At 45.3% G+C, this 23,911-nt stretch overlaps 1 protein-coding gene across 1 annotated transcript in view; it reads left to right on the top strand.

The window, feature by feature from the left end:
- Window positions 1–336: 336 nt before the first annotated feature.
- Window positions 337–23,911, top strand: part of LOC119781189 (lamina-associated polypeptide 2, isoforms beta/gamma-like) — a 29,020-nt gene continuing 5,445 nt past the window's right edge. The window contains exons 1-4 of the mRNA XM_038281591.1: window positions 337–635; window positions 17,122–17,239; window positions 23,194–23,328; window positions 23,480–23,607. Coding sequence (XP_038137519.1) covers window positions 396–635; window positions 17,122–17,239; window positions 23,194–23,328; window positions 23,480–23,607 — 621 coding nt within the window. The 5' untranslated portion in view covers window positions 337–395. The remainder of the gene's footprint in view (window positions 636–17,121; window positions 17,240–23,193; window positions 23,329–23,479; window positions 23,608–23,911) is intronic.

The following is a 23,911-nucleotide window of genomic DNA, read 5'->3' as shown; positions in this document are numbered from 1 at the left end:
CTGAACATATGTACCCATAAAATAAGACGATAAAAAATATAAACTAAACAGTCTGGTTAAAATATTTAAAGGAAAATAAAACAGTTTAGCTTAAGTTTACGGAAATCTGAAAACTTTAATAGAAAAAAAATTAAGGGAGCATTTTAATTCTAATGAATTTATTATTTTCAATAATAATTGAATAAATTCAAAGCAGTATTAAAGGGAAGCGCTGGTTTATGTTCAGTGTTTTGTTTCGGATCCACCAGGGGGCGCTGCTCCGCCCTCCTACTAGAGCCGGGCGGGGTGGCCCCTCCTCTCTTCCATGCCCCGCCCCTCCCAGGCCCCTCCCCCATGCCCCGCCCCGCTCATTGATCCGGGGCTCCGTGCATCCTGACCGTTTCCTCCGCGCCGCCATGCCGCTGTTCCTGGAGGACCCGCGGGTTCTGACCAAGGAGCAGCTGAGGAGCCAGCTGCTGGCCCACAGCGTGGAGCTTCCGGGTGGGAACCCCACTAAGGACGTGTTCGTGCAGCTTTACCTGAACAAGCTGACGGCCCAGAACCAGGAGCGGCTTCCGGCCGCTGCGCCGGACGCCTTTTCCAGCGACGAGGAGGCGCCGCCCGTGGCCCCCAGCAGGAGCCGCTCCTCCGGAAAGGTGAGACCTCTGATGGTGGGGGGCCCCTAGGGGCCCCTGGGATGGAGCAGCAGCTCCTTCCTGTCATTTAGAGCAGGCATCTCTGAGGCCACCCTCTGATTCCAGCTGCTGCAGAAACCTGCTGCTCAGAGTCTCTGCACTGCAGAAAGACAACAGCTCTTAAATTAAGGGCATTTCTCCTTAATCTGAGCAGGTCAATAAAAATAATCTGCCAATGGAATGAGGATTAAAATAAAAATAATTAGATATTATTACCAGAAATAAGACAATGCAACAGGTTTCTTATTTTAAATGTAAATTATCTTTTTCCATTTGCAAAGTGTCTGATTTATCTCCTAAATCAAGAACAAATGCACTCAATTAAAGTAAAAATGACTGATTTAGATATATTTTTGCAATGTTGTTAGAAAAGCAGACCTTTGCTGAAATTAAAGCGTCTTTCAGAAAAACTTTGATGTTGGAAAACTGTCCTCTGGGAAAAGCTGAACTTCCAGGATGCAGAGAACGGCTGAAACTCTACATTCTAGAAGCTGAACGTCCCAGAGGTCTGGGAAAAACCTGGAACCCTGTCAGGTTAACCCTAACCCTAAAACGCAAAGGATTATGGGTAACCGTCTAGCAGCGCTAAGATGTTCATCCAGGCGATGATGGTTCTAAAATGACTTATTTCTATCCTTAACTCACCAAAGAATGCTAATGCACACCTTTAAAAAATATTTAAGGACTTTTCTGAGACAATTTTGATGCATTTTCAATTTATTCCGTTAAACAGCTTCTCTGGCGTCATCATGGGACACGATCAGAGAAGTAAATCTGATTAAACCATGTTTATCTGCAGTCTGTTTCTTTCGTTAGATTACGCACTATATAACATCATGTTAACATGAGAGGAAAACCTAAAACTATATCCCATTTCCTGTATAGATCAGGAACAGAAAGGATTTAAATGCTTTTATTTTCTCAGGAAATATATTATTAACATTTAACACATTATAGTTTAGTACGCTTACTGTCTTTAAGCAGGGAAAAACAGAATTTAGGTTTTAAAAATCGACTGTGACCTGGATGTGTATCTGAGCTGATGGTAAGGATCGTTCTCCCGGAGTGGATAGTGCCCCAGGTACGGATCGTGCTTCCGGCGCGGATCGTGCTCCCGGGGCGGATCGCTCTTCCCGGGGCGGATCGCTCTTCCCGGGGCGGATCGCTCTTCCCGGGGCGGATCGCTCTTCCCGGGGCGGATCACGCTCCCCGGTGCGGATCGTGCTCCAGGTGCGGATCTTGCTCCCCGGTGCGGATCGCTCTTCCCGGTGCGGATCGCTCTTCCCGGTGCGGATAACGCTCCCCGGTGCGGATCGTGCTCCAGGAGCGGGTCGTGCTCCCCGGTGCGGATCCTGCTCCCCGGTGCGGATCGCTCTTCCCGGTGCGGATCGTGCTCTCCGGAGCGGATCGCTCTTCCCGGTGCGGATCGTGCTCCCCGGTGCGGATCGTGCTCCCCGGGGCGGATCGTGCTCCCCGGGGCGGATCGTGCTCCAGGAGCGGATCGTGCTCCCCGGTGCGGATCGTGCTCCAGGGGCGGATCACGCTCCCCGGAGCGGATCACGCTCCAGGAGCGGATCGTGCTCCAGGTGCGGATCGTGCTCTCCGGAGCGGATCGTGCTCCAGGGGCGGATCGTGCTCCCCGGTGCGGATCGTGCTCTCCGGAGCGGATCGTGCTCCAGGAGCGGATCGTGCTCCAGGTGCGGATCGTGCTATCCGGAGCGGATCGTGCTCCAGGGGCGGACCGTGCTCCCGGTGCGGATCGTGCTCTCCGGAGCGGATCGTGCTCCAGGAGCGGATCGTGCTCCAGGGGCGGATCGTGCTCCCCGGTGCGGATCGTGCTTCCGGGGCGGATCGGTTGTGACAGTAACACCAGGAGGTCTCTATGCTAATGGAACCTCCTGCTTCCTTTCTCACCAGCAGCGCTATTCAGACAGTCCTGATCAATGAGGCCATGGTTGTGTTTCTCTGTTCACCATCAATAGAATCACTTGTGCATTAATGCTGATGGTGATCAGTCTCTTCACGCCACATTTATTCCACATGTTTAGCTCTTCTAGTTCCAGTGTTGATATTAAAGCTACTAGTTACTTTGACTTAGTGAGTAACTGACTCTAGCTACGTTCACACTGCAGGCCTTGATGCTCAATTCCGATTTTTTTGCAAAATCCGATTTTTTTTAGGTCGCATTTCATATTTCCAAATATATGCGACTTGTATGTGATCTCCGGTTTGAACTGCAGTCATACAACACAAGTGTCCCGCATGCACGGTAGATGATGCTATGAGGCCAGCGTGCTCTTTTTTTCCGGAAGTAAACATGGATGGTAGTCCCGGCGCGCATCTTGCGGTCTTTTCCAACCACAAAGAAACAATCTTTTCATTATGGTTAAACATAAATACTGCATCATCGTCTGCCATGGTTGCTGTATTTCTTGCCCCTTCTGCATAGCAAGACGCAGAATAGTGACGGGATTCATCCGACACAGGACGCAATTGAAAAGATGAGATTCGTATCGGATTCAGGACCACAGAGCCAAGTGGCCTGGGTCGCATTGGAAAAAATCGGATCTGTGTTGTTCAGACAGCCATGAAAAAATCAGATCCAGGTCGCGTATGGGGAAAACAATCGGATTTGGGTCACTTCAGGCTGCGGTGTGAATGTAGCCTTGGTTACTTTTTGGTAACTAGTCACTTAAGTAACTTTCTAACTGTGGTTGCTTCCATCGGCCAGCCTGTTGGATGCTCAGCTGTTGGACATCATCTAGTCAGAAAGGAGGTCAGAGGTCACTGCCATGTTGCTGTCTAGAGGTTTTCCACAGAGATCAACTCATACATTTATGCTATGTTCAAAACTAAAGCAGCAGAAGCAGCTAAAACGCTGCTTCATTTTTGATGCTTGTACCAGTTTAGTTCTGACGGGCGGCTGAAGCATCTTTGCTGCTCTGGCTGCGCGGTGGTAAAGTGGGTCTGATGCGCGGTGGGCGGAGCTACCCTATCCTTTCTCTGCCTGGAACAATGGCAGCTATATTAGCTGTGATCAGTGGGTAGAAAGTAGTTAGAATCTATGTTGAAGTGAGAAAGTCCTCCTGAAAACATGGTCTGTGCAGTCAGTTCATCCAGATTACCATCCTGCCTTCAAAGATTATTTCTCTGTGGGAGCCGCTCAGACCCCCACATACCGGCGCTGCGCTGTCACTGGGAATCCCCAGCAGCAGCTGCCTCAGGCCCGCTCGCCTCTTGGGGGTTTTCCCCTCCTGTTGGTGGCGGCTGGAAGTAGATGTTAGCGTTTTTCAGGTCTGTGCTACAAACTGCAGGCAGCAGGATAATGAAAGCCAACATATTCTGCCGGCAGGTTTCTACATTTGAAGTTAATTTAGGCGTTAATAAACTGTTTCAGACGAGTGATCATAGTGCTCTGCATCAGCTCCCAGATCAGCTTCTGTGATTGGTTCAAGTTAAATTTTTCCAACTGAAGTAGCTGAAGAACCTGCTGCTCAAAAGACGCTGCAGGACCTTTTGCTGCAGCTTGATGTGCGTCAACCATTGACTTGAAGCTAGCTGCTCCTGCTGCCTCTGCTGCTGTAGGTGTGAACATTAGAAGCGCTTCATAAATCCCCAGCGTCTTCTGCCCGTTTGTCTCCTATTTCCTCAGCCCATGTTTTTTTTTCTTCCCCCCTCTGTCCTCTGTGTTTATCTGACTGTGTTCATTGTTATTCCTCCACTAAATGAAAAAAAGTCCTAATTTATTATTATCTAGAGGCTGTTACTAACAGTAGGTAAATGCAGCTCCAGACTAGCTCTGAATGTGATGATGTCATCAGTACGCTTCTGTTCCAGTTGACCCAGATTTATTCTGCGTGTTCTAGTGAATTGAGAAACGGTCTTAATCTAACCTGATGAACCGTCATCAGGATAAAATGGAGACTTATGTTCCAAGTTTCCTGGAAATAAATCTCCTGAAGCAACTGCTGATGGGTCTCAGCAGGTTTGTGGTGGAACCGGTTCCTAAGGTTCATTTTATTTTCTGTTCCCCATGCGGAGCTGTCGCTGTGCGGTGGCTCGCTCGCATCGATGCGCCCGCCCTGCTTGGACATCATGATCACCTGTTAGCCGCTATGCTGCGATCGAATCCCAGTCGAACCTGCAGCAGAGCCTCAGCTGAGACAGTGAGAGGAGCCGGCCAGATATCTCGCTAGTGAGCTTTAAAAGAAGCTGTAGGGAATCATTGCTGCTGCTGTTTACTGCTCAGGCCTCGGGATCAGTCTTCTTTGGGACACAGAATACAGGCCTTAGAAACCCCTATGAAGCGCCCGCTGTGATGTCATCAGAGGTCTGGGTTCAGCTGCACGGTTAGGAAGAGCAGGTCTACAAAATATCAGCACATAAAGTCCCACTGAGCTCAGTAGATCCTATCAATATCAGCCATAGCAGCCGGTCGGTGGTATTTCCAGTGCTCTGCACCCCACTGTCATGGTTGGTCAGTGGAATGAAACCATCAGCCTGGTTTTAGCCATAAAATATTCCTCTTTCCGGATCAGTCTGGAACATGTCGGTTTTCCCTCTTTAAGGTCTGTAGTTTGATGCCGTTTCTCAGCGTTCCTGCAGTCGTTAGCAGGAAGTAGGTCCCAGCCCTGCAGCCACAGACTGGATTCCTCAGATGCTCCTCTAGATCAGCCACTTCCTGTCCTAAGCATCCCCACTGAAGCAGCTCCTGTCTTCTGATCCGAGCCTTCCTGTGGAAAAGGAAATTAAGTGAAGAGAAATTGTTTGACTTTTTTTTTCTTAAATCATATTAAAAACGAGAAAGAGCTTCACACCAGTCTTCAGCTGCATGTCCTACTCTATTTACTATTTGTGTTTATTTTATTTTTTTAAACCTGATGCCATCAGCTGCTGCTCTGCACTGGTGTGAACCATTCTGCGCCTCAGCTTTCTCTACATGCAGATCTATAGTCATGACTGGCGGCCATCAACACGCCGCTGCTCACGGTTTTAATATGTTTACAGGAATCACACATTGTTACAGTCGAGTATTAAATCACCTCGTCTTCATCACTGGGGAAGGAAGGCGATGCCCAGGAAACGGTTCAATATTCAAGCTTGATGGTGAATCGAAGGTGTTGATGAACGGGACCTAATGTGGCAGATCATTATTATCCGTTTCCCACTGAGGAAAAAATGTTTAAACCAGTTTAACAATCAGCTTTTAGCAGCAGTGGGAACAGCTCACTGACGCGTGTCTATCAGGGTCAAACGACTCGGCAAGCGAACCACGTTAAAATCGCCTCGGCTCTGATCGGCATGCTGTGGGAACACCTGAGCTGAGTTGAACCTCTAAATTACATGATACCATTGAACGCAACATACGGACACCAACGCCGCTCCAGTCGCTTCTGATCTAACAATCTGAAACGGCTCGATAAACATGGAGCAGCTCTGGTGAGAGAGATTCTACAGAAGATGATTAGGGCCACTGGAAAAAAAATTATTTCAGTTTAATATGGAAAAAAGTCTGAATTCTGACTCATTTTTTTCAGAATTCTGACTTTAATCTCAGAATTGTGGATCTTAATGTAGATGGGCACTATGAAGGCAGAGATGTGGAGCACTCCGCTTCACTGACACAGATGTGAGCTGTTTGAGAGAAACAGGAACACATTGGGGCTAACGTTGGCCCTGTGCGCCGCAGACGGGCCAACGTTGGCCCTGGGCGCCCCAGACGGAACAACGTTGGCCCTGGGCGCCCCAGACGGAACAACGTTGGCCCTGGGCGCCGCAGACGGAACAACGTTAGACCTGGGCGCCGCAGACGGAACAACGTTGGACCTGGGCGCCGCAGACGGAACAACGTTGGACCTGGGCGCCCCAGACGGAACAACGGAACAACACAGACGGAACAACTTAGACGGAACAACGTTAGACCTGGGCGCCGCAGACGGACCAACGTTAGACCTGGGCGCCCCAGACGGAACAACGTTGGACCTGGGCGCCCCAGACGGAACAACGTTAAACCTGGGCGCCCCAGACGGAACATCGTCAGACCTGGGCGCCGCAGACGGAACAACGTCAGACCTGGGCGCCCCAGACGGAACATCGTCAGACCTGGGCGCCGCAGACGGAACAAAGTCAGACCTGGGCGCCCCAGACGGGCTAACGTTATATACTCTGAATACTCTAAGCCCTGTGAGCGCTAACCTGTACGCTGCTGCTGCAGTGCATGCTGGGACAGCTGTCAGTCTGGAGAACGGACAAGTCTGCTCTGATGCAAGCTGGGTAAAGTGGGAGGGGCAGGAAATTTTCACCAGCACACGAGAACTCACAAACATTGAAGAATTTAGATTTTCTTTAAAATGATGCTGTCCCTGCAGGATTGGACGACTCCAGATGTCCAGCAGGACCTGTCCAACATGTCTCCCTTGGTTACGACCTGCTAGCTGCGTGTGTTACTCTGAGCCATAGGAACAACTAGCCTGGAAATGTTTAAGCAAACTGCAGCTTCCTGTCTGATTCAGATGCTGCCGCTGAATGCTGCTGAAAGTTTATTTATTTGTCGGGTGATGTGTGCGTAAGCGGCGCTGCGTGTTTCAGGTCAAACAGGTTTTTACAGCATGGACACCCTAGTCAATAAAGGCTTCAATCACTGCATTGGTTAGGAGGTATGCGATACTACTGAGGATGTGGTTTTAGAGGAATGCTGAGGCCTTGATCTTCTCATACCTCAGAGATCAACTTTGATCTGTAGAGTTTAAAGGAAGAAAATCAGAGATTTGCTTCGTATCCAACCAGACGCTTCGCAATAAAAATAAATCTTTTCAACTAAATAGAACTAATATGATACCCATTTTTATTTCAGCTTTGATTGTCTGAACATTGTTCTTTAAGAACTAGAAGAAAATTAAAGGTCCAATAATACAGGTGCTGGTCATAAAATTAGAATATCATGAAAAAGTAGATTGATTTCAGTAATTCCATTTAAAAAGTGAAACTTGTATATTATATTCATACATTACATACAAACTCATATATTTCAGATGTTTATTTTGATGATTACAAATGACAACAAATGAAAATCTCAAATTCATCATATCAGAAAATTAGAATATTACTGAAGACCAATAAAAACAAAGGATTTATAGAAATGTTGGCCAACTGAAAAGTATGAACATGAAAAGTATGAGCATGTACAGCACTCAGTATTTAGTTGGGCCTCCTTTGGCCTGTATTACTGCAGCAATGCGGCGTGGCATGGAGTCGATCAGTCTGTGGCACTGCTCAGGTGTTATGATAGCCCAGGTTGCTCTAATAGTGGCTTTTAGCTCTTCTGAATTGTTGGGTCTGGTGTATTGCATCTTCTTCTTCACAATACCCCATAGATTTTCTATGGGGTTAAGGTCAGGAGAGTTTGCTGGCCAATTAAGAACAGGGATACCATGGTCCTTCAACCAGGTACTGGTAGCTTTGGCACTGTGTGCAGGTGCCAAGTCCTGTTGGAAATTGAAATCTGCATCTCCAAAAAGTTGGTCAGCTGCAGGAAGCATGAAGTGCTCTAAAACTTCCTGGTATGTGGCTGCGTTGACCCTGGACCTCAGAAAACACAATGGACCAACACCAGCAGATGACATGGCACCCCAAACCATCACTGACTGTGGAAACTTTACACTGGACTTCAAGCAACGTGGATGAAGTGCCTCTCTTCTTTTCCTCCAGACTCTGGGACCTTGATTTCCAAAGGAAATGCAAAATTTACTTTCATCAGAGAACATGACTTTGGACCACTCACCAGCAGTCCAGTCCTGTTTCTCTTTAGCCCAGGCAAGACGCTTCTGACGCTGTCTGTGGTTCAAGAGTGGCTTGACACAAGGAATGCGACAGCAGAAACCCATGTCTTTCATACGTCTGTGTGTGGTGGTTCTTGAAGCACTCACTCCAGCTGCAGTCCACTCTTTGTGAATCTCCCCCACATTTTTGAATGGGTTTTGTTTCACAATCCTCTCCAGGGTGCGGTTATCTCTCTTGCTTGTACACTTTTTTCGACCACATCTTTTCCTTCCCTTCGCCTCTCTATTAATGTGCTTGGACACTGAGCTCTGTGAACAGCCAGCCTCTTTAGCGATGACCTTTTGTGTCTTGCCCTCCTTGTGCAAGGTGTCGATGGTCGTCTTTTGGACAACTGTCAAGTCAGCAGTCTTCCCCATGATTGTGTAGCCTATAGAACTAGACTGAAAGACCATTTAAAGGCTTTTGCAGGTGGTTTGAGTTAATTAGCTGATTAGAGTGTGGCACCAGGGGCCATCAATTTTGAACCTTTTCACAATATTCTAATTTTCTGATATGATGAATTTGAGATTTTCATTTGTTGTCATTTGTAATCATCAAAATTAAACAAAATAAACATCTGAAATATATGAGTTTGTATGTAATGTATGAATATAATATACAAGTTTCACTTTTTAAATGGAATTACTGAAATCAATCTACTTTTTCATGATATTCTAATTTTATGACCAGCACCTGTACACTGAAATGGAAGCTGGATTAATGGGGATTATTTTCTCCTCTATCAGGAAACATTCTGCATGTTTGCTTCTCCAGATGTTTCTGTCCCACCATGGAAAACCCTTGTTGGAAGTCAGAACGCTTAGCTTCCCAGGAGAAACGTAATCAGAGCAGCTCTATCTTCTCTTTGAAGGCCTAGATAATCATGTTTGGAATAGAAGCAGCTCTGTCCTGGTCAAAGGATGGTCAATAGAGAGGCGGAGACAGCTGAGATCAACACGTAGCAGGACGCCACGCATCCACCTCATAGGCAGAGCAGCCCGGCCTGTTAGTTCAGGTTAGCTGCACGTGCCATGGTGAGTTACTCCTCTGGAGAGCGTGGCGTGGAGAACGAGGCGTCATTAAGTGTAAATCATAATGGCTGCCCTGTTTCTAGTAAAGGAAAATGTCAGCAGGAATAATCATTGGATCATTATTTATACCTAAAACTAATACATTTGCGGTGATTTAATGAATTTAGCGTAAATCGGTAAAAAAACCCTCCCTCCTGCCATCTTCCAGCAGTGACGTCACGGTGCGGTAAGCCTAGCGCCATTCTCCCCGCTTTACAAGCTAAATCAATGGGAACTACTAGACACATCTGCAATCAACAACAATTATTGAAGATTTCCAGAGGACTTCACCATTGAAATTCACCAGAGCTATAGTGAAACTGACAATGCCCACGTGCATGGCAGCTGGATGCTGGAATACATCGGGGAAAAGTGAAAAAAAGAGTTATTCCACCTTTCTGATTCCTGATCCTCCACAGACGGGTTGGTCGTTGGATCGCCAACTTGAAGAGGGAGGATTTGCCATCGAACTTCTGGCCAGAGAAAAAACCCGTAATATGTAGCCAACATTTGGAAGAAGAATGTTTTCAAGATGACTTGGATAATAGCGCGTTGTGACAAACACCAGATACAGCACTGGGACTTGATCAACAGCCGATACCGCACCGTGACGTCACTAACCAGTAGGTGGCAGTAGTGTTCTTTGACAAACATGGATGCCTCCAGTAAAGCACATTCACATGAAAATTACTTTGAATTAAAAACACTGAAGTATGGCTGGGCAGTTTGTAATATAATCACAATTTAACAAAATGTAATTTTCAAATTGCAGAGGCACAGATTTATAATATCATATAAAGTATTAACAGAGGAACTCATTTAAGTGCAGAAGAATTTCAGCATATTTGAATCCATCCGTCATGTTTACTAAAAACAGAAATGCGAAGACATCGTGGACGTGTGTCCTTCCAAGCTGCTTCAGGCTAATGTTTGGCTGCAGCTGCTGCCGTCCTCCTTCTCTTTTATGGAGGAAATTCTTAGCGTGCAGTTAAAGATGATGAGACGTTGGCGTGTTTGCTGCTGTCAAACCCACAGTATGATCACGGGTGGACCGTACCAGTGGGTTAGTCCTCCCTCTGCCTTCTGTTCTGGCTGGAGCCGCCATAAAAACGGCGTTTTTTATAGCAGCTCAGTCCGTTGTTGTTGTGCCAGGCGGTGAGTAGAGGCGTGACACCACAGGTCCTGGAAGGCTGCACGTTCTACTACTGCCTGTAAACTTGGTGCCATTAAAGGGGAATGTGGAGGAGCTGGGTGTGGCTGCAGAGCAGCGCTTCATTCACTCTGGAGGATGATTATGAAACCGCTTGGCCGTCCTCCAGATCAGACGGCAGAAACACGCAACCGTTCCTCTCACCGACACGGAGCGGCTTTCCTCCTGCATTCCTCACATTTCTGCTGCTCCCACTGCATGGCTTATTATCCACTACAGTAAAGCATTTCCTCTGCGGCTCAGAGAGTTAATGAAAAGTAACCAGATTACATCATCATCATGCTTTAAAGGAATAGTACACCCAAAACATGATTAGCCTTCATTTTCTACTCACCCCCATGCTGAACAACACTCTGGAGTACTTTTTTGATATCTCAAATGCATCTGGAGATCTGGGAGGCTTCTTGCTGTCTGCTGACATTCAAATAATGGAGGTCTATGGCGCCCGAGGCAGAAAGGTCCATAAAAGTCCACAAAAAACGTGTCAATATTCCTCCATACTGCTCGTCCAATGTATTCCAAGTGTCCTGAGTGGGTAGCATCCAGAATTTACTCGAAACGAAGTCATTTAGAATGTTTTTAGAGCATAAACAGTAGTGTATAGGATTTCCTGAAAGCGCGTTCACGAGCCTACGGAAACCGGCAGACCAAACCAGCACATTCAGCTCGGCAAAGAACTCATGCTCTTCCTCAACACTGAAGTCCTCAGACATTTTTCTTTCGTTGTTTCTTTCTTTGCACAGGTAAACAGCACATTTCTTCTTCTACGCTTGCATTATCGGCAGAGCAGACGCTGAATGCGCACTTTCATCTGGTTTGGTCTGCCGGCTTCCGTAGGCTCGTGAACGCGCATGTGCGCGCTTTCAGGAAATCCTATACACTACTGTTTATGCTCCAAAAACATTCTAAATGACTTCGTTTCGAGTAAATTCTGGATGCTACCCACTCAGGACACTTGGATTACATTGGACGAGCAGTATGGAGGAAAATTGACACGTTTTTTGTGGACTTTTATGGACCTTTCTGTCTCAGGCGCCATAGACCTCCATTATTTGAATGTCAGCAGACAGCAAGAAGCCTCCCAGATCTCCAGATGCATTTGAGATATCAAAAAAGTACTCCAGAGTGTTGTTCAGCATGGGGGTGAGTAGAAAATGAAGGCTAATCATGTTTTGGGTGTACTATTCCTTTAAGCTGCGGTGTGTTTAGTTTAGGCCGGTTTCTGGAAAGTTGATTATAAAGAACATAAGATGAACTGGTTGTTGTTAGTGCAGAGATGTGTGTTGGGCAGTAGAGGCCTAAAGTTTTCCTTTCCTACTGACGCTGCAGTGGCAGTAAAGTATCACACTCCTCCTATTAGAAGCTCTGCGCCTGAATGTGGTTTCTATGCAAACACCAGGGTTTCACCATCAGTGCTCGCTGGTAGGAAGCCCGTCTGCTTTGAACTCGCTGCAGATGTTTCCGTGTTGGTGTGAAGAAAGGGGAAGTAAGTCCACCACGATCAAAAGCAAACCTTTTTACTACTCTTTTATAGCTGGATTTAAACATGACAAATCCTCGATGTTTGCAGGGTCCGCCCCAACAAATGATGTCTTTTGAGCATCTATGCTCATCTGCACGGCCCAATTTTACCTCAACGCACAGATTCCATCCCTCTAAAGGCCTGAACACATCGGTTCCATCCGACTTTTTAGTCTGTTTTTCCCCATGTCCCACTGACTGTATAGAGCGGCTCTGACCGGGCAGGCTGAGCAGATCAGAGCTCTGTCTCTGTGCTGTTCACACATTAAAACAGTTTCCCACATTTGACTTGAACAGATTATGAAAAACTCCACTGGAGAATTCTAAAAAGCAAAGCTCTACTTAACGTGCAGCATCTAGAACCAGAACAGATAGAGAATGGTCATCTATTAAAAACATAATGAGATCTACGTCTAAAGAAAAGAAAAACGCAGCAATAAACGCTGAGTAGGGTGTGTAACATTGATTGGGCTGAAAATGGCATATTAGCTGTTCTATGAGCCCTAATGCAATCCTGGTTAAAAGCCCTAGAATGAAACAACAGGTTTACTTCCTTTTATGGTTTGATCATGAATATTTAGATGAGCTGTGCTCTGATTGGTTGGTTTACAACGAGCGAAGCTGCTGTGCAAAGACCCATCATAGCAACAAGCACTCACTGAAACATCATTGATATGGCAGGGTGACCAGATGTCTGCTTTTTCCAGGATATGTCCTACTTTTCATACCTAAAAAAATGTACGGGGGGAATTTAAAACTCGCCTGGGATTTTGGTCGACTGCAGTGCAGCACGTAGTCGAAACAGGAAGCCAGTGGGGGGCAGAGCGACCGAACCCGACCCAGTGACCGTAGCATGGACACCGGCGTACCGTCATCGGGTTGGGTTCTGTCGCTCCATCCCCTGGGGGGCGGGGCCCGGTCAGGTCCAGTCAGCCTTTTCAATTCAATTCAATTCAGTTTATTTATATAGCGCCAAATTCACAACACATGTCATCTCAAGGCACTTTACAGTTCAACCAGATCATACAGTCAAATTGATACAAAGTTTTCTATCTAAGGAAAACCAGTTGATTGCATTGACTCATTGACTCAAATACAATCCCCCACACTAAGCATGCTTGTAGCGACAGTGGAGAGGAAAAACTCCCTTTTAACAGGAAGAAACCTCCAGCAGAACCAGGCTCTGTGTGAGCGGCCATCTGCCGAGGCCGACTGGGGTTCAAGGAGACAGAAGCAGAGATACAAGAAGCAGCTGTAAAAGGCGGCCCCGTCCAGGAAACACACAGCCAGGCAGACGAGCTCCAAGGCAGCTCCCATGCCAGAGGACGAAGAGAGCACATCCACTCAGTCACAGTCAGAGAAACAGGACCACACTGGAAAACCGGCCGATCTCCAACATCTATAAACAAGGGTGTTGATGGAAGCAGCACAGCTGATGTTTCTTTCCAGGATGACGTCACAGCCAAACAGGAACAGACGAGGCAAAGCTACTCTGAGGAAAAGCAGAGAGAGCAGAAGGTTAGAGATTGAACTAACAGATTCTGCAGAATAGGAGAACAGAGAGAGAATGAAGCAGAATGATGAAATGGGGGTCCCTATGTCCTCCAAAAGTCTAAGCCTATAGCAGCATAACTATAGAGATAGCTCAGGATAACCTGAGCCACTCTAACTATAAGCTTTATCAAAAAGGAAAGTTTTAAGCCTAGCCTTAAAAGTAGACAGGGTGTCTGCCTCACGGACTAAAACTGGTAGTTGGTTCCACAGGAGAGGAGCCTGATAACTAAAAGATCTGCCTCCCATTCTACTTTTAGAAATTCTAGGAACCACTAGTAAACCTGCAGATTGAGAGCGAAGTGCTCTGTTAGGAACATAAGGAACAATCAGATCTCTGATATAAGATGGAGCTTGGCCATTTAAGGCTTTATATGTGAGAAGGAGGATTTTAAATTCTATTCTTGATTTAACAGGAAGCCAATGAAGAGAAGCCAGGATAGGCGAGATATGATCTCTCTTTTTAATTTTCATTAGAACTCTGGCTGCAGCATTTTGGATCAGCTGAAGGCTTTTAACTACAGTTTGTGGACTTCCTGATAGTAAAGAATTACAATAGTCCAGCCTTGAAGTAACAAATGCATGGACTAGTTTCTCAGCATCACCCCTGGACAGGATATTTCTAATTTTTGTAATGTTCCTCAGATGAAAGAAGGAAATTCTAGAAACCTCTTTGATGTGGGATTTAAATGACAGGTCCTGATCAAAAATAACACCAAGATTTTTTACTTTATTATCTGAAATCAGTTTAATCCCATCCAAATGAAGTGACTGGCTAATCAGTTTCTTTTTCAGAGACTCTGGTCCAAAGACTATAACTTCTGTTTTGTCTGCATTCAGGAGCAGAAAGTTAAGAGTCATCCAGGTTTTTATGTCTTCAAGACATGCCTGTAATCTATGTAATGGGTTAGCTTCATCTGGATTTATAGACAGATATAGCTGGGTATCATCAGCGTAACAGTGGAAATTAATCCCATGCTGTCTAATAACTCTACCAATTGGGAGCATGTATAAAGTAGAATTGGTCCTAGCACTGATCCCTGTGGTACTCCACAGGTAACCTTTGAGCGTGTTGAAGATCTATCATTAACATGAACAAACTGAATTCGATCAGATAGATAAGATTTAAACCAGTCTAGTGCTGTTCCTTTAATTCCAACAAAATATTCAAGTCTTTCTAAAAGAATATTATGGTCAACTGTATCAAATGCAGCACTAAGATCCAACAGGACGAGCACAGATACAAGTCCATTATCTGAGGCCATGAGAATATCATTAGTGACTTTCACCAGAGCTGTTTCAGTGCTATGATGAGCTCTAAAGCCAGACTGAAACTCTTCAAAAAGTTCATTATGGTGGAAGTGATCGCAAACTTGTTTGGCAACTACTTTCTCAAGAATTTTGGATAAGAAAGGAAGATTGGATATAGGTCTATAATTGACCAAGTCATATGGGTCAAGAGACGGTTTCTTAAGCAGAGGTTTAATTACAGCAACCTTAAAAGCTTTAGGTACATATCCCTGTAACAGAGATAGATTAATCACATCTAAAATGGAGGAGGAGATCAAAGGGAATACCTCCTTAAATAACCTGGTTGGAACTGGATCTAACATACAAGTTGAAGGCTTAGATGAAGACAATAATTTTGCTAATTCAGAGAGTTCAACTGGATCAAAGCAGTCTAAACCCGGTTCAGATTCCATGACTACCTCAGGTACAATCGCGGATAGAGGAGTGCTTATGATCTTATTTTTAATAAGATCAATCTTATTTATAAATAATCCCATAAAATCATTGCTGCTAAGAGCAGGTGGAATGGACGGTTCAACAGAGCTATGGCTCTGGGTGAGTTTGGCAACTGTATTAAAAAGAAATCTAGGATTATTCTTATTCTCCTCTATTAATGAGGAGAAGTATGCTGCTCTTGCTTTACAAAGAGTCCTCTTATACAGCAGTAAACCATTTTTCCAGACTAGGAAGGACTCTCGCAGGCCTGTGGAGCGATATTTTCTCTCCAGTTTCCTAGCATTTTGCTTCAAAGTACGCAGCTCTGCATTAAACCAAGGAGCAAGCTTTCTATTTTTAACGGTTTTCATTTTCAAAGGAGCTGCGTTGTCTAAGGCAATACGCAGAGAACTAGCAACCCCATCAACAAAATCATCAACCTGTGAAGGGGAATAAGCTAAGCTTTTGCACTCTGCAGCACTGCTCAGTGACACAGATGAGAGAGAAAGTGAAGCAGATTCTTTAAAATTTATAACTGCACTATCTGATAAAGATCTACTAAAATTGAACCTTCTTTTGGGGGAGGAGAACTCTGTTAAAGTAATCCTGAAGGTTATTGGAAAGTGGTCAGAGAGGACAGGGTTGTGAGGAAATACTGTTATTTCTTCACATTCTATGCCGTATGTCAGCACAAGATCCAAAGTATGAAGATGAGAATGTGTGGGACTATTCACATTTTGAACAAAGCCAATAGTGTCTAAGATAGCATTAAAGGCTGCTCTTAAGCTATCGCCTTCAATGTCTTTTCAGAAACCCAAATCTGGTCTCCATAGATATGCTAGCATTGCTATCTACAGCTTAGCGACAGAACCATCCTCCCAGCTGCGGTTGTGATGGCCTCTCGGTGGGAACAGCCCCTCGTTTCAGGAAAAGAAGTTTAGCCAATCCTGCTTTGAACTGATTTTTAAAGCTGTCTTCATTAAAATGCTTCGAGCAAATGAACAGCTAAGCATCAAACTTTGCTGGGATCTTCTGATAGACCAAAATAATCCATGCTTGTCCAGTCTTCAGATCCTTGGGAAGACTGTGGAAATGTTCCCATTTCTCCGTGCAGCCTGCAGCGCTGCATTTCCACCCGTGGTTCTGGCTCATCCACTCTGTGCTTCGTTTGCATTCGCCCGTTTTATGGTGGAAGTTTAGAATATTGAGATTTGCAGAGAAAGGAGGTGTTGATGGGGTTTGAACTTCTCTCTACGTCCATTTCACCCACTGAATGTTATTCATCTATGACAATGGAAACTAGGTTTGGCATTCTATGACACCTTTAAAGAAATTCACGAAAATCCTCCCCTGTACCTTTAAGAGCTGTTAGAAAATAAAGGGTTATGGCGGATCATTGGAGAACCAGGATCATTCCCTTCTGTTCAGCTCACAGCGGGGTTGTTCCTGTGGGATTAGAGAATCAATGGAGACGGTGCAGTTTGTCAGACATTGATGGAAGATGGTGAAACGGCTCCAGTTCAGGTTTTAACTGCCTGCTGCTGTTCCACAGAAAACCCCCAGGAAATCAGAGAAGCTCCGCCTGGAGGAGGTCGACGTGACGTCGCTCACTGATGAGGGCCTGAGGGACGAGTTGCAGAAGTATGGAGTGAGTGTGGGACCAATCGTAGGTGAGTGCTCCTCTATCGCCTCCTAACTCTCAGGACTAAATGTTGGTGATGGAGCAGACCATGACCAGTCCTCCTCCGCTGGATCCTGTTGATATTAAACATGGTGACATTCAGAGGACGGTTAAACTCATTCCCTGGTAAATTCGCTCTCTAGGTTGGAACCGTCTCAGTGATCCGGCCCAGACAAGCCAGGGTTTAACAGGAAGTGGCTCTTCTAAAGGTTAAACCACATTCCTGAGTCGATGCAACCAACTAGTTTTCCTTAGATAGAAAACTTTGAATCAATCTGACTGGATGATCTGGTTGAACTTTGAAGTAACCCAAGATGACATGATGTGAATTGGAGCTATAGAAATAAACTCAATAGAATTGAATCCCTAAAGCCCCTGTAACACCTTTATCCAGCGTCTGCCTGACGTCCCAGAATCTCCTAAAGCGCTGGCATACGCTGAACTTTCTATTAATCTAGCTGCTGTTTAACGCCCATCAAGAAAAAAGAATAAATAAAAAAGATAAATAAAGAAAGAAGGTTTTTAATGGCAGCAGATTGAGCATCATGTCTGCTAGGAAGTGTGTTGGTTGGTGGGTGTGAACTAGAGACTGACACGGGAGTGGATTTTCACTCCTGTCCCGTCCCACTCCCACAGAAAAAAATGGTGTCCCGTCCCGATCCCGGGCCAGAGTAGAAATCTAAATCCTGTCCCGTCCCACTCCTGGTGAAATTACTCCCACTCCCATCCCGCTCCCATTCAGAATGACTCCCGCTCCTGCATCACTCCCATTCTTGTTGTCTTTGAGCGCGGGTAAAAAACTCAGAGAGGAAGTTACTATTGGTTTGCTCCCGCTCCCGTCTGCTCCCGTTAATGTTTAATCCTGTAACGTCCCAATCCCGTGATCGTTACTAATACTGACTCCCATCCCACGGGAATCCCGTGACCCGCAGGATTCCCGAAAAAATGTCAGTCTCTAGTGTGAACGCAGGGAGGATCCATCAGCCTCACCTTCTGGCTCTCCCTATGATGGGGATGAAGTCTGGAGGAGAACTGATGGTTTCCTCCTGTGAACCCCCTTTATACCAAAACACTGCCAATACGCCATTATACAGTAGCTGGAAGCTAGAAACACGTTCAGCGCTCGTCTGGAACACGTCAGATACCTTGATATGCGTTGGAGAGAAGTTCTGGATAAGTTACACAGATGTTACACAGAGGTTTAGGATGAGCTAGACGCCACGACTGATGAGCGGCTGTTCCAACCGTTGCATTTCCGAATTCTCCCGAGTGGTGCCCAACTTTACACGAGTGAATAAAGTGAATGTGATTGGTCAATTATCAAGGGGGCGGAATTGTTGTGGCGAAAGGTTCGCAAGCAAATTGGTTTGTGGCCGGTTTGTCTGAAGCATCGTTGCTAACCAGTTAGCAACTTAGTGCTAGTAGGTTGGGTTCCCAATGGGAAATTCCATTGGGACCAAGTAGCACTAAATTGGTGACTTAGAAACGACGCTGTCAAGGAACGCTATGGACAGAGGAAACATGCAAGAGGAGGAGAGTTTAGTGTCCAAGGTCGTGGATGAGTCTCCTCCGTCATCCATTTTTTATTTAGAGGAGGAAAGCGGGGATGAAGATGTTGTGGAAGAGGACGCCAGGGCGGCAGAAGCTTGGTTTGGTGTAGAAGGCTTCCAGCCGTACATGTTTGAGCCCTTGCCTCGCAACGCTGCCAGTTCTGTTAGCTCTACGCCTGCAGAAGACACAGACATCCATCCCTGTGAACACTGGGACGCAACTCAATGGGAAAGGAAAGGGTTCTGATTTCTGATTTCAACCGTTGCGTATATTAGCTGCGACATATGAATCAAGATGCTATGAAAGAAAAAAATTGATTGACAGATGACCGTTGATATATATTTGGCCGAATTTAGGTAAAATTTATGAATTTTAAGATAGGATTTTTTTTTTTCCAAATAGAAATTTTCTAGTTTTTGAGACAATATGTCTGATAAAGAGAACATTTATATACATGTTTAAGCCAGAATGATTTCACATTTAAATAGGACTTCCTTACGACTTAAACTGGAACTTATGGCCCACGTCGATGTGTCGATGTGTTCCAGCGTACTTCAGCGTGCTCATAACTTATACTAAACGTACCCATACTAGGGCCCTATAATTTCCACGATCACTGAATCGCGGACGGAATCGCGGAATTGGCAAATTAACGCGGAATCTAGTGTAAACGCGGAATTTCTACATTTTAAATGAAATTCGGTTTTTGTGTGGGAGAAGAACGTAATTCGGGGGGAAATGCACACCGGGGGACGCAAATCTGGGCGACACAACCCCTCCCGCTCCGTCATTTCCGCTCACCCTCCCTCATCAAAACATTGAAAAAATGGCGAAGCGGCTCTCCACAGCTCCGCTTTCGGCGAAAAAGTTGATAAACACGAAGCTACGCCCCGAGTACAGAGCCGAGCAGTTCCCTCGTGACTTTTACGTGTCAGGTGAACTATTGTTTTGCAAGTTTTGTCAACATTCCATTGATTGGAAGCACAAAAATACATACATAAAACGGAAAAAAATGAATTTTCAAAAATTAAAATGGAAAAAAATGGAATTTGAGAAAAAATAAAACGGATTTTATAGGGCCCTACCATACCTTTTCCAGCGTATGCCAGCGTCTTTGCAAGATTTTTCGTATGTCTAAATCATCGGTGACAGCGGCTTTACGTGCCTCTTGTCTGATTGGATGATGGAGACGCTCGCAGCGCGGCGGACACCAGGCTTTAGATGTCCTGCTTAGGGTAGGAATACTCCTGTTATTGGTGCCACTAGCGACTCATTTTCTAACAAATCATTTTTTGAATAATGTTTTGATTAGTCGACTAATCTTAACTAATTTCTAATCCCCACTGCTGGGGGTTTGCAGAGTAGCTGCTGGATGGTGACACCAAGTAGGAAACAGAGTTAGATTCCTACTGTGTCTGTTCGCTCATAGGATAAACCGGCTTTCTCAGTCTGCTGCTTCTCAAAAGCACAATAATACTATTACTGTACTTTCATAGCTTTATTCAGAAGGAACAGAGAGCAGCTCTGATCATTATTGCTGCAATAAAACATTTTTTATGAACTACGGACAAACATATTATAAATACCCAAATTAACTAGAAATGTTATAACCTGCTGATAAAAATATTAGATTGTACATTCTGGTTGTCACACACTTGTCTTGGAGGTGGAACCCAAACTGGTTGAAAGAAGAACGTGCTCTGAAGAGTTTTCAGCTGACAAAACTTTAATTTTTTTTCCGGTGAACAATGGCAGACATATTTCTTATATTGAGAAGGAGCTATAAATAGAGAAAACAAATATTTAAATTCAACCCAAACAAATACTCAAACTCAATACAGAAAACCCCATCCATCAGATCAACCTCCCCCTTTCAATTATCCAATGGTACAGTCCTGTACACCCCTGCTTGAGTATTTCACAATATTTTAACTCTTAAACCTATGAATGTCCCTTTAATGAAGAGTTAAACAAAAACAAAATATTGTAAAGTGAAATCAGTTTACCTTTTTACAAAAATGAAAATAAGATGTGGCCAACCAAAGAACCACAACCCAAACAAAACCACTTCACCCAAAACAACAAAACTTAAACAGTGTAGAAAACCAGATGCTGTGTTTAGCTGCTACTATGGCCAATATACAGGTAACAATGGCTCATTGTTACTCTGGTTCTTGCAGTTTTTACCTCAAACCTTAAAAACCTTCTATTCACTTCCAGCCGCTATGAACAGCAGCAGGAAATCCCCCACAGGCTGCCTGCAGCAGAGAGCTTTCAGCGGGGATTCCAGGCACTGCCTCCTGGCGGGATGCTGGAGGTCTGCAGCTCCCAACAAGGACTGCAGATTATAGTGGGATTATAATCCTGATGAACAGAGGATGTTTGCAGGTGGACTTTGAAACGTGTTACCCCCAGACTCCACATTCCGCTCGCAGAGAACTTGTCTGTCATGTTAATCAATGGCTCAAAAGAACGGCGAGAAGATCAGGTTTGACTAATTAAAATATGTTAACGACAGATAAGGTTACTACAGCTTAGACAATAATTCTTCTATAATCCCCAAAACTAAGACTGTTTAATTCAATGATTGGATGCAAACTATTGGTTCTTCAACAGACCAGGAAGCAGATTTCTCATCTCCATCAAAATATTTATTTTATACGGAGAGGCTTAGAAGTTTAATCAAATCCAGTCAAAACAAACTTCCTATCTGAGGAATGGATGAAGAGATGCTGAGTTTGGAGATAGAGAGCAAAGTTCATCCAACCCATGGATGATCCCAGTGATCCGGATTACTAACCTCTACAACTAAAAGAAAATATTTGGACAGAAACTCTGCTGGATGCTGATGGGGATGTTTTTAATGCGTCATATTAAATTAAGTGTTAATTTCCGCATGTTTTGCTCCTGGAGCTCTGAGGAGGTCAGAGTGGAGCAGGACTGGAGGAGCAGCGGAGGCTGTAGCCTTTGGTTTGCGTGGCGGGGCGGGGCGGTGACGGAGGATGTGGGATTTCTGTGTTCAAATTATTTTTCCAACTCATAAAGTAAATAAAGCCAAGCTGCTCTCTAGCTGGAAGCTACAGAACAGAGCGGATGATCAACCAGAGCGCCGGGCGTCCAGAGCAGCTGGACCACAGTTTGAGTCCAATTTCCTGCATCTGTGCGTGTTTGACGCCCACATCTCCTCTGGTGTGAACGCAGCATTGGGGTGCACACTGAAGCTCATAACAGGAGAGGAAAATGGAGGCAGTTTGCCAGCGGGGTGCACACAGCAAACCTAGTGGTGTGGAGGAGAAATGTTTGCTCAGAGCATTAATAAATAAAAGGCAAAATAAAATAGTGACAGACGAAGAGATATCCATCATTTTCATGTTTAATTGGTGGACTTAAACCTGAACATGATGGATTCTGAGTCTCGCTGTAAAAAGCTGGTCGCTTGCTGCATTTTACGGCCATTAATGATTATCTTTGGTTCTAAGCCAGTCGGAGGGAAAAAGGAAGTAAATTTCTGTGAAATTGTCTCTGATCCTCTGCCAGCAAATCAGCATCTGACATTTTCAGTTCAATTCTATTCAGTTTATTTCTATAGCGCCTATTCACATCATGTCATCAGTTTTTTCCAGTTCATCAGATCATCCAGTCAGATTGATTCAAAACCAGCTGATTGCATCGACTCATTGACTCTTCAGCAATCCCTCACACTAAGCATGCTTGTAGCGACAGTGGAGAGGAAAAACTCCCTTTGAACAGGAAGAAACCTCCAGCAGAACCAGGCTCAGTGTGAGCGGCCATCTGCTGAGGCCGACTGGGGTTCAAGGAGACAGAAGCAGACATTTCTTGTTTGTAAGGGCTACATTCATGCCCCCTGCCCCTTATGTCCACTGCTCCTGGAACACAACCCCCCTGTAGCTCTAATACATGCCTTCCTTTTATATTTCTTTACAATGAAAATCACATTTCTTTAAACTTTTATTCTATTTTTCATCGTGTGTTTTTCTAAACCTCCTTCTTAGATCCTCTGCTGGTTGTTTGGACGGATGATTGATGGAAAACTGATCAAATTAAATGATTTAGACTCAATCTTAGCAATAAAGTCTGATAATCCGTTCTACCTCTCGGGGTGTCTGAACCCTGTGGTGATGTTCAGATTGGGACTGGGTCCAGAGAGACGTTTAATGCTTCAGACTAACGCCATGCAGAGAAAACTTTGACAGGTTGGCGTCTCGCACAGCAGCACAGAAAACCTCTTAGGGACTCTTTTCGTCGCCTCTGACAGCTTTTTTTCCCAGGACTGTCTAATCTTCCAGATAGACGATGGATAAAGTTTATTGATTTCATTCAGTGGAACCTGCCTGGTTCTCAACGCTTTGCCTCCTTTGTTCTTTCTTTTAGCATCGACTCGTAAACTATATGAGAAGAAGCTGCAGAAGTTCCTGGACGACGGTCCTGCTCAGCCGGTCTCCAACCAAATACCAGCTACCCTCAATGGGAACGCTGAAGCCGACGTCTACAGCGACAAGGAGGATGGTATTTACAGATCCGCTGATTGTAGATGCTAACGGCTAATCTGAACGGCTCCATTCTAGTCACCGGCAGCATGATGATGGCCTCACAGGAGCCGTTCATCCTGGATCTCCAGAGAAGGAAACGCAATCAAAAGAACTGTCTTTCATTACAGAACCAGTAGCAGTTCCAGAACCTGAGCCGGAACCAGAAGCAGAACCAGTACCAGTGGTGGAGAGACGGGCGAGGAGTGGAGGAAAGACCCCAGTCAGCAGCCGCTCCGGCAGCAGCAGGCAGCAGAAGGTGAGAAGGTTAACCCAGAGCCCTGAGCAGGGCGGGTTCCGTCATCCGGGTCCCTGAACCAGCAGAACCTTCTGCCTCCACCTCAACCAGAATCTGATCCCTGGAGACGCATCCAGATGCTGCAGAAAAACAAGGCTGATCTAAAAGATGCTGGGCCCTCGGCCCCCGGTGGCCCCTGATGGTTGGTGGCTCTTGGCCCCTGGTGGCCCTTGGCCCCTGTGTTGAACCTCTGCTGGTCTTTGCCTCCAGCTGCTTCTTGCTCCATTTTATTGGAAGCGTGATGTGGCTGAATGCTCCCCCTCCC

Source organism: Cyprinodon tularosa, unplaced genomic scaffold, assembly GCF_016077235.1.
Source record: "Cyprinodon tularosa strain WSP-4 unplaced genomic scaffold, ASM1607723v1 ctg1034, whole genome shotgun sequence".
NCBI lineage: Eukaryota > Metazoa > Chordata > Actinopteri > Cyprinodontiformes > Cyprinodontidae > Cyprinodon > Cyprinodon tularosa.
This window is presented reverse-complemented; position numbering and strand designations above follow the sequence as displayed.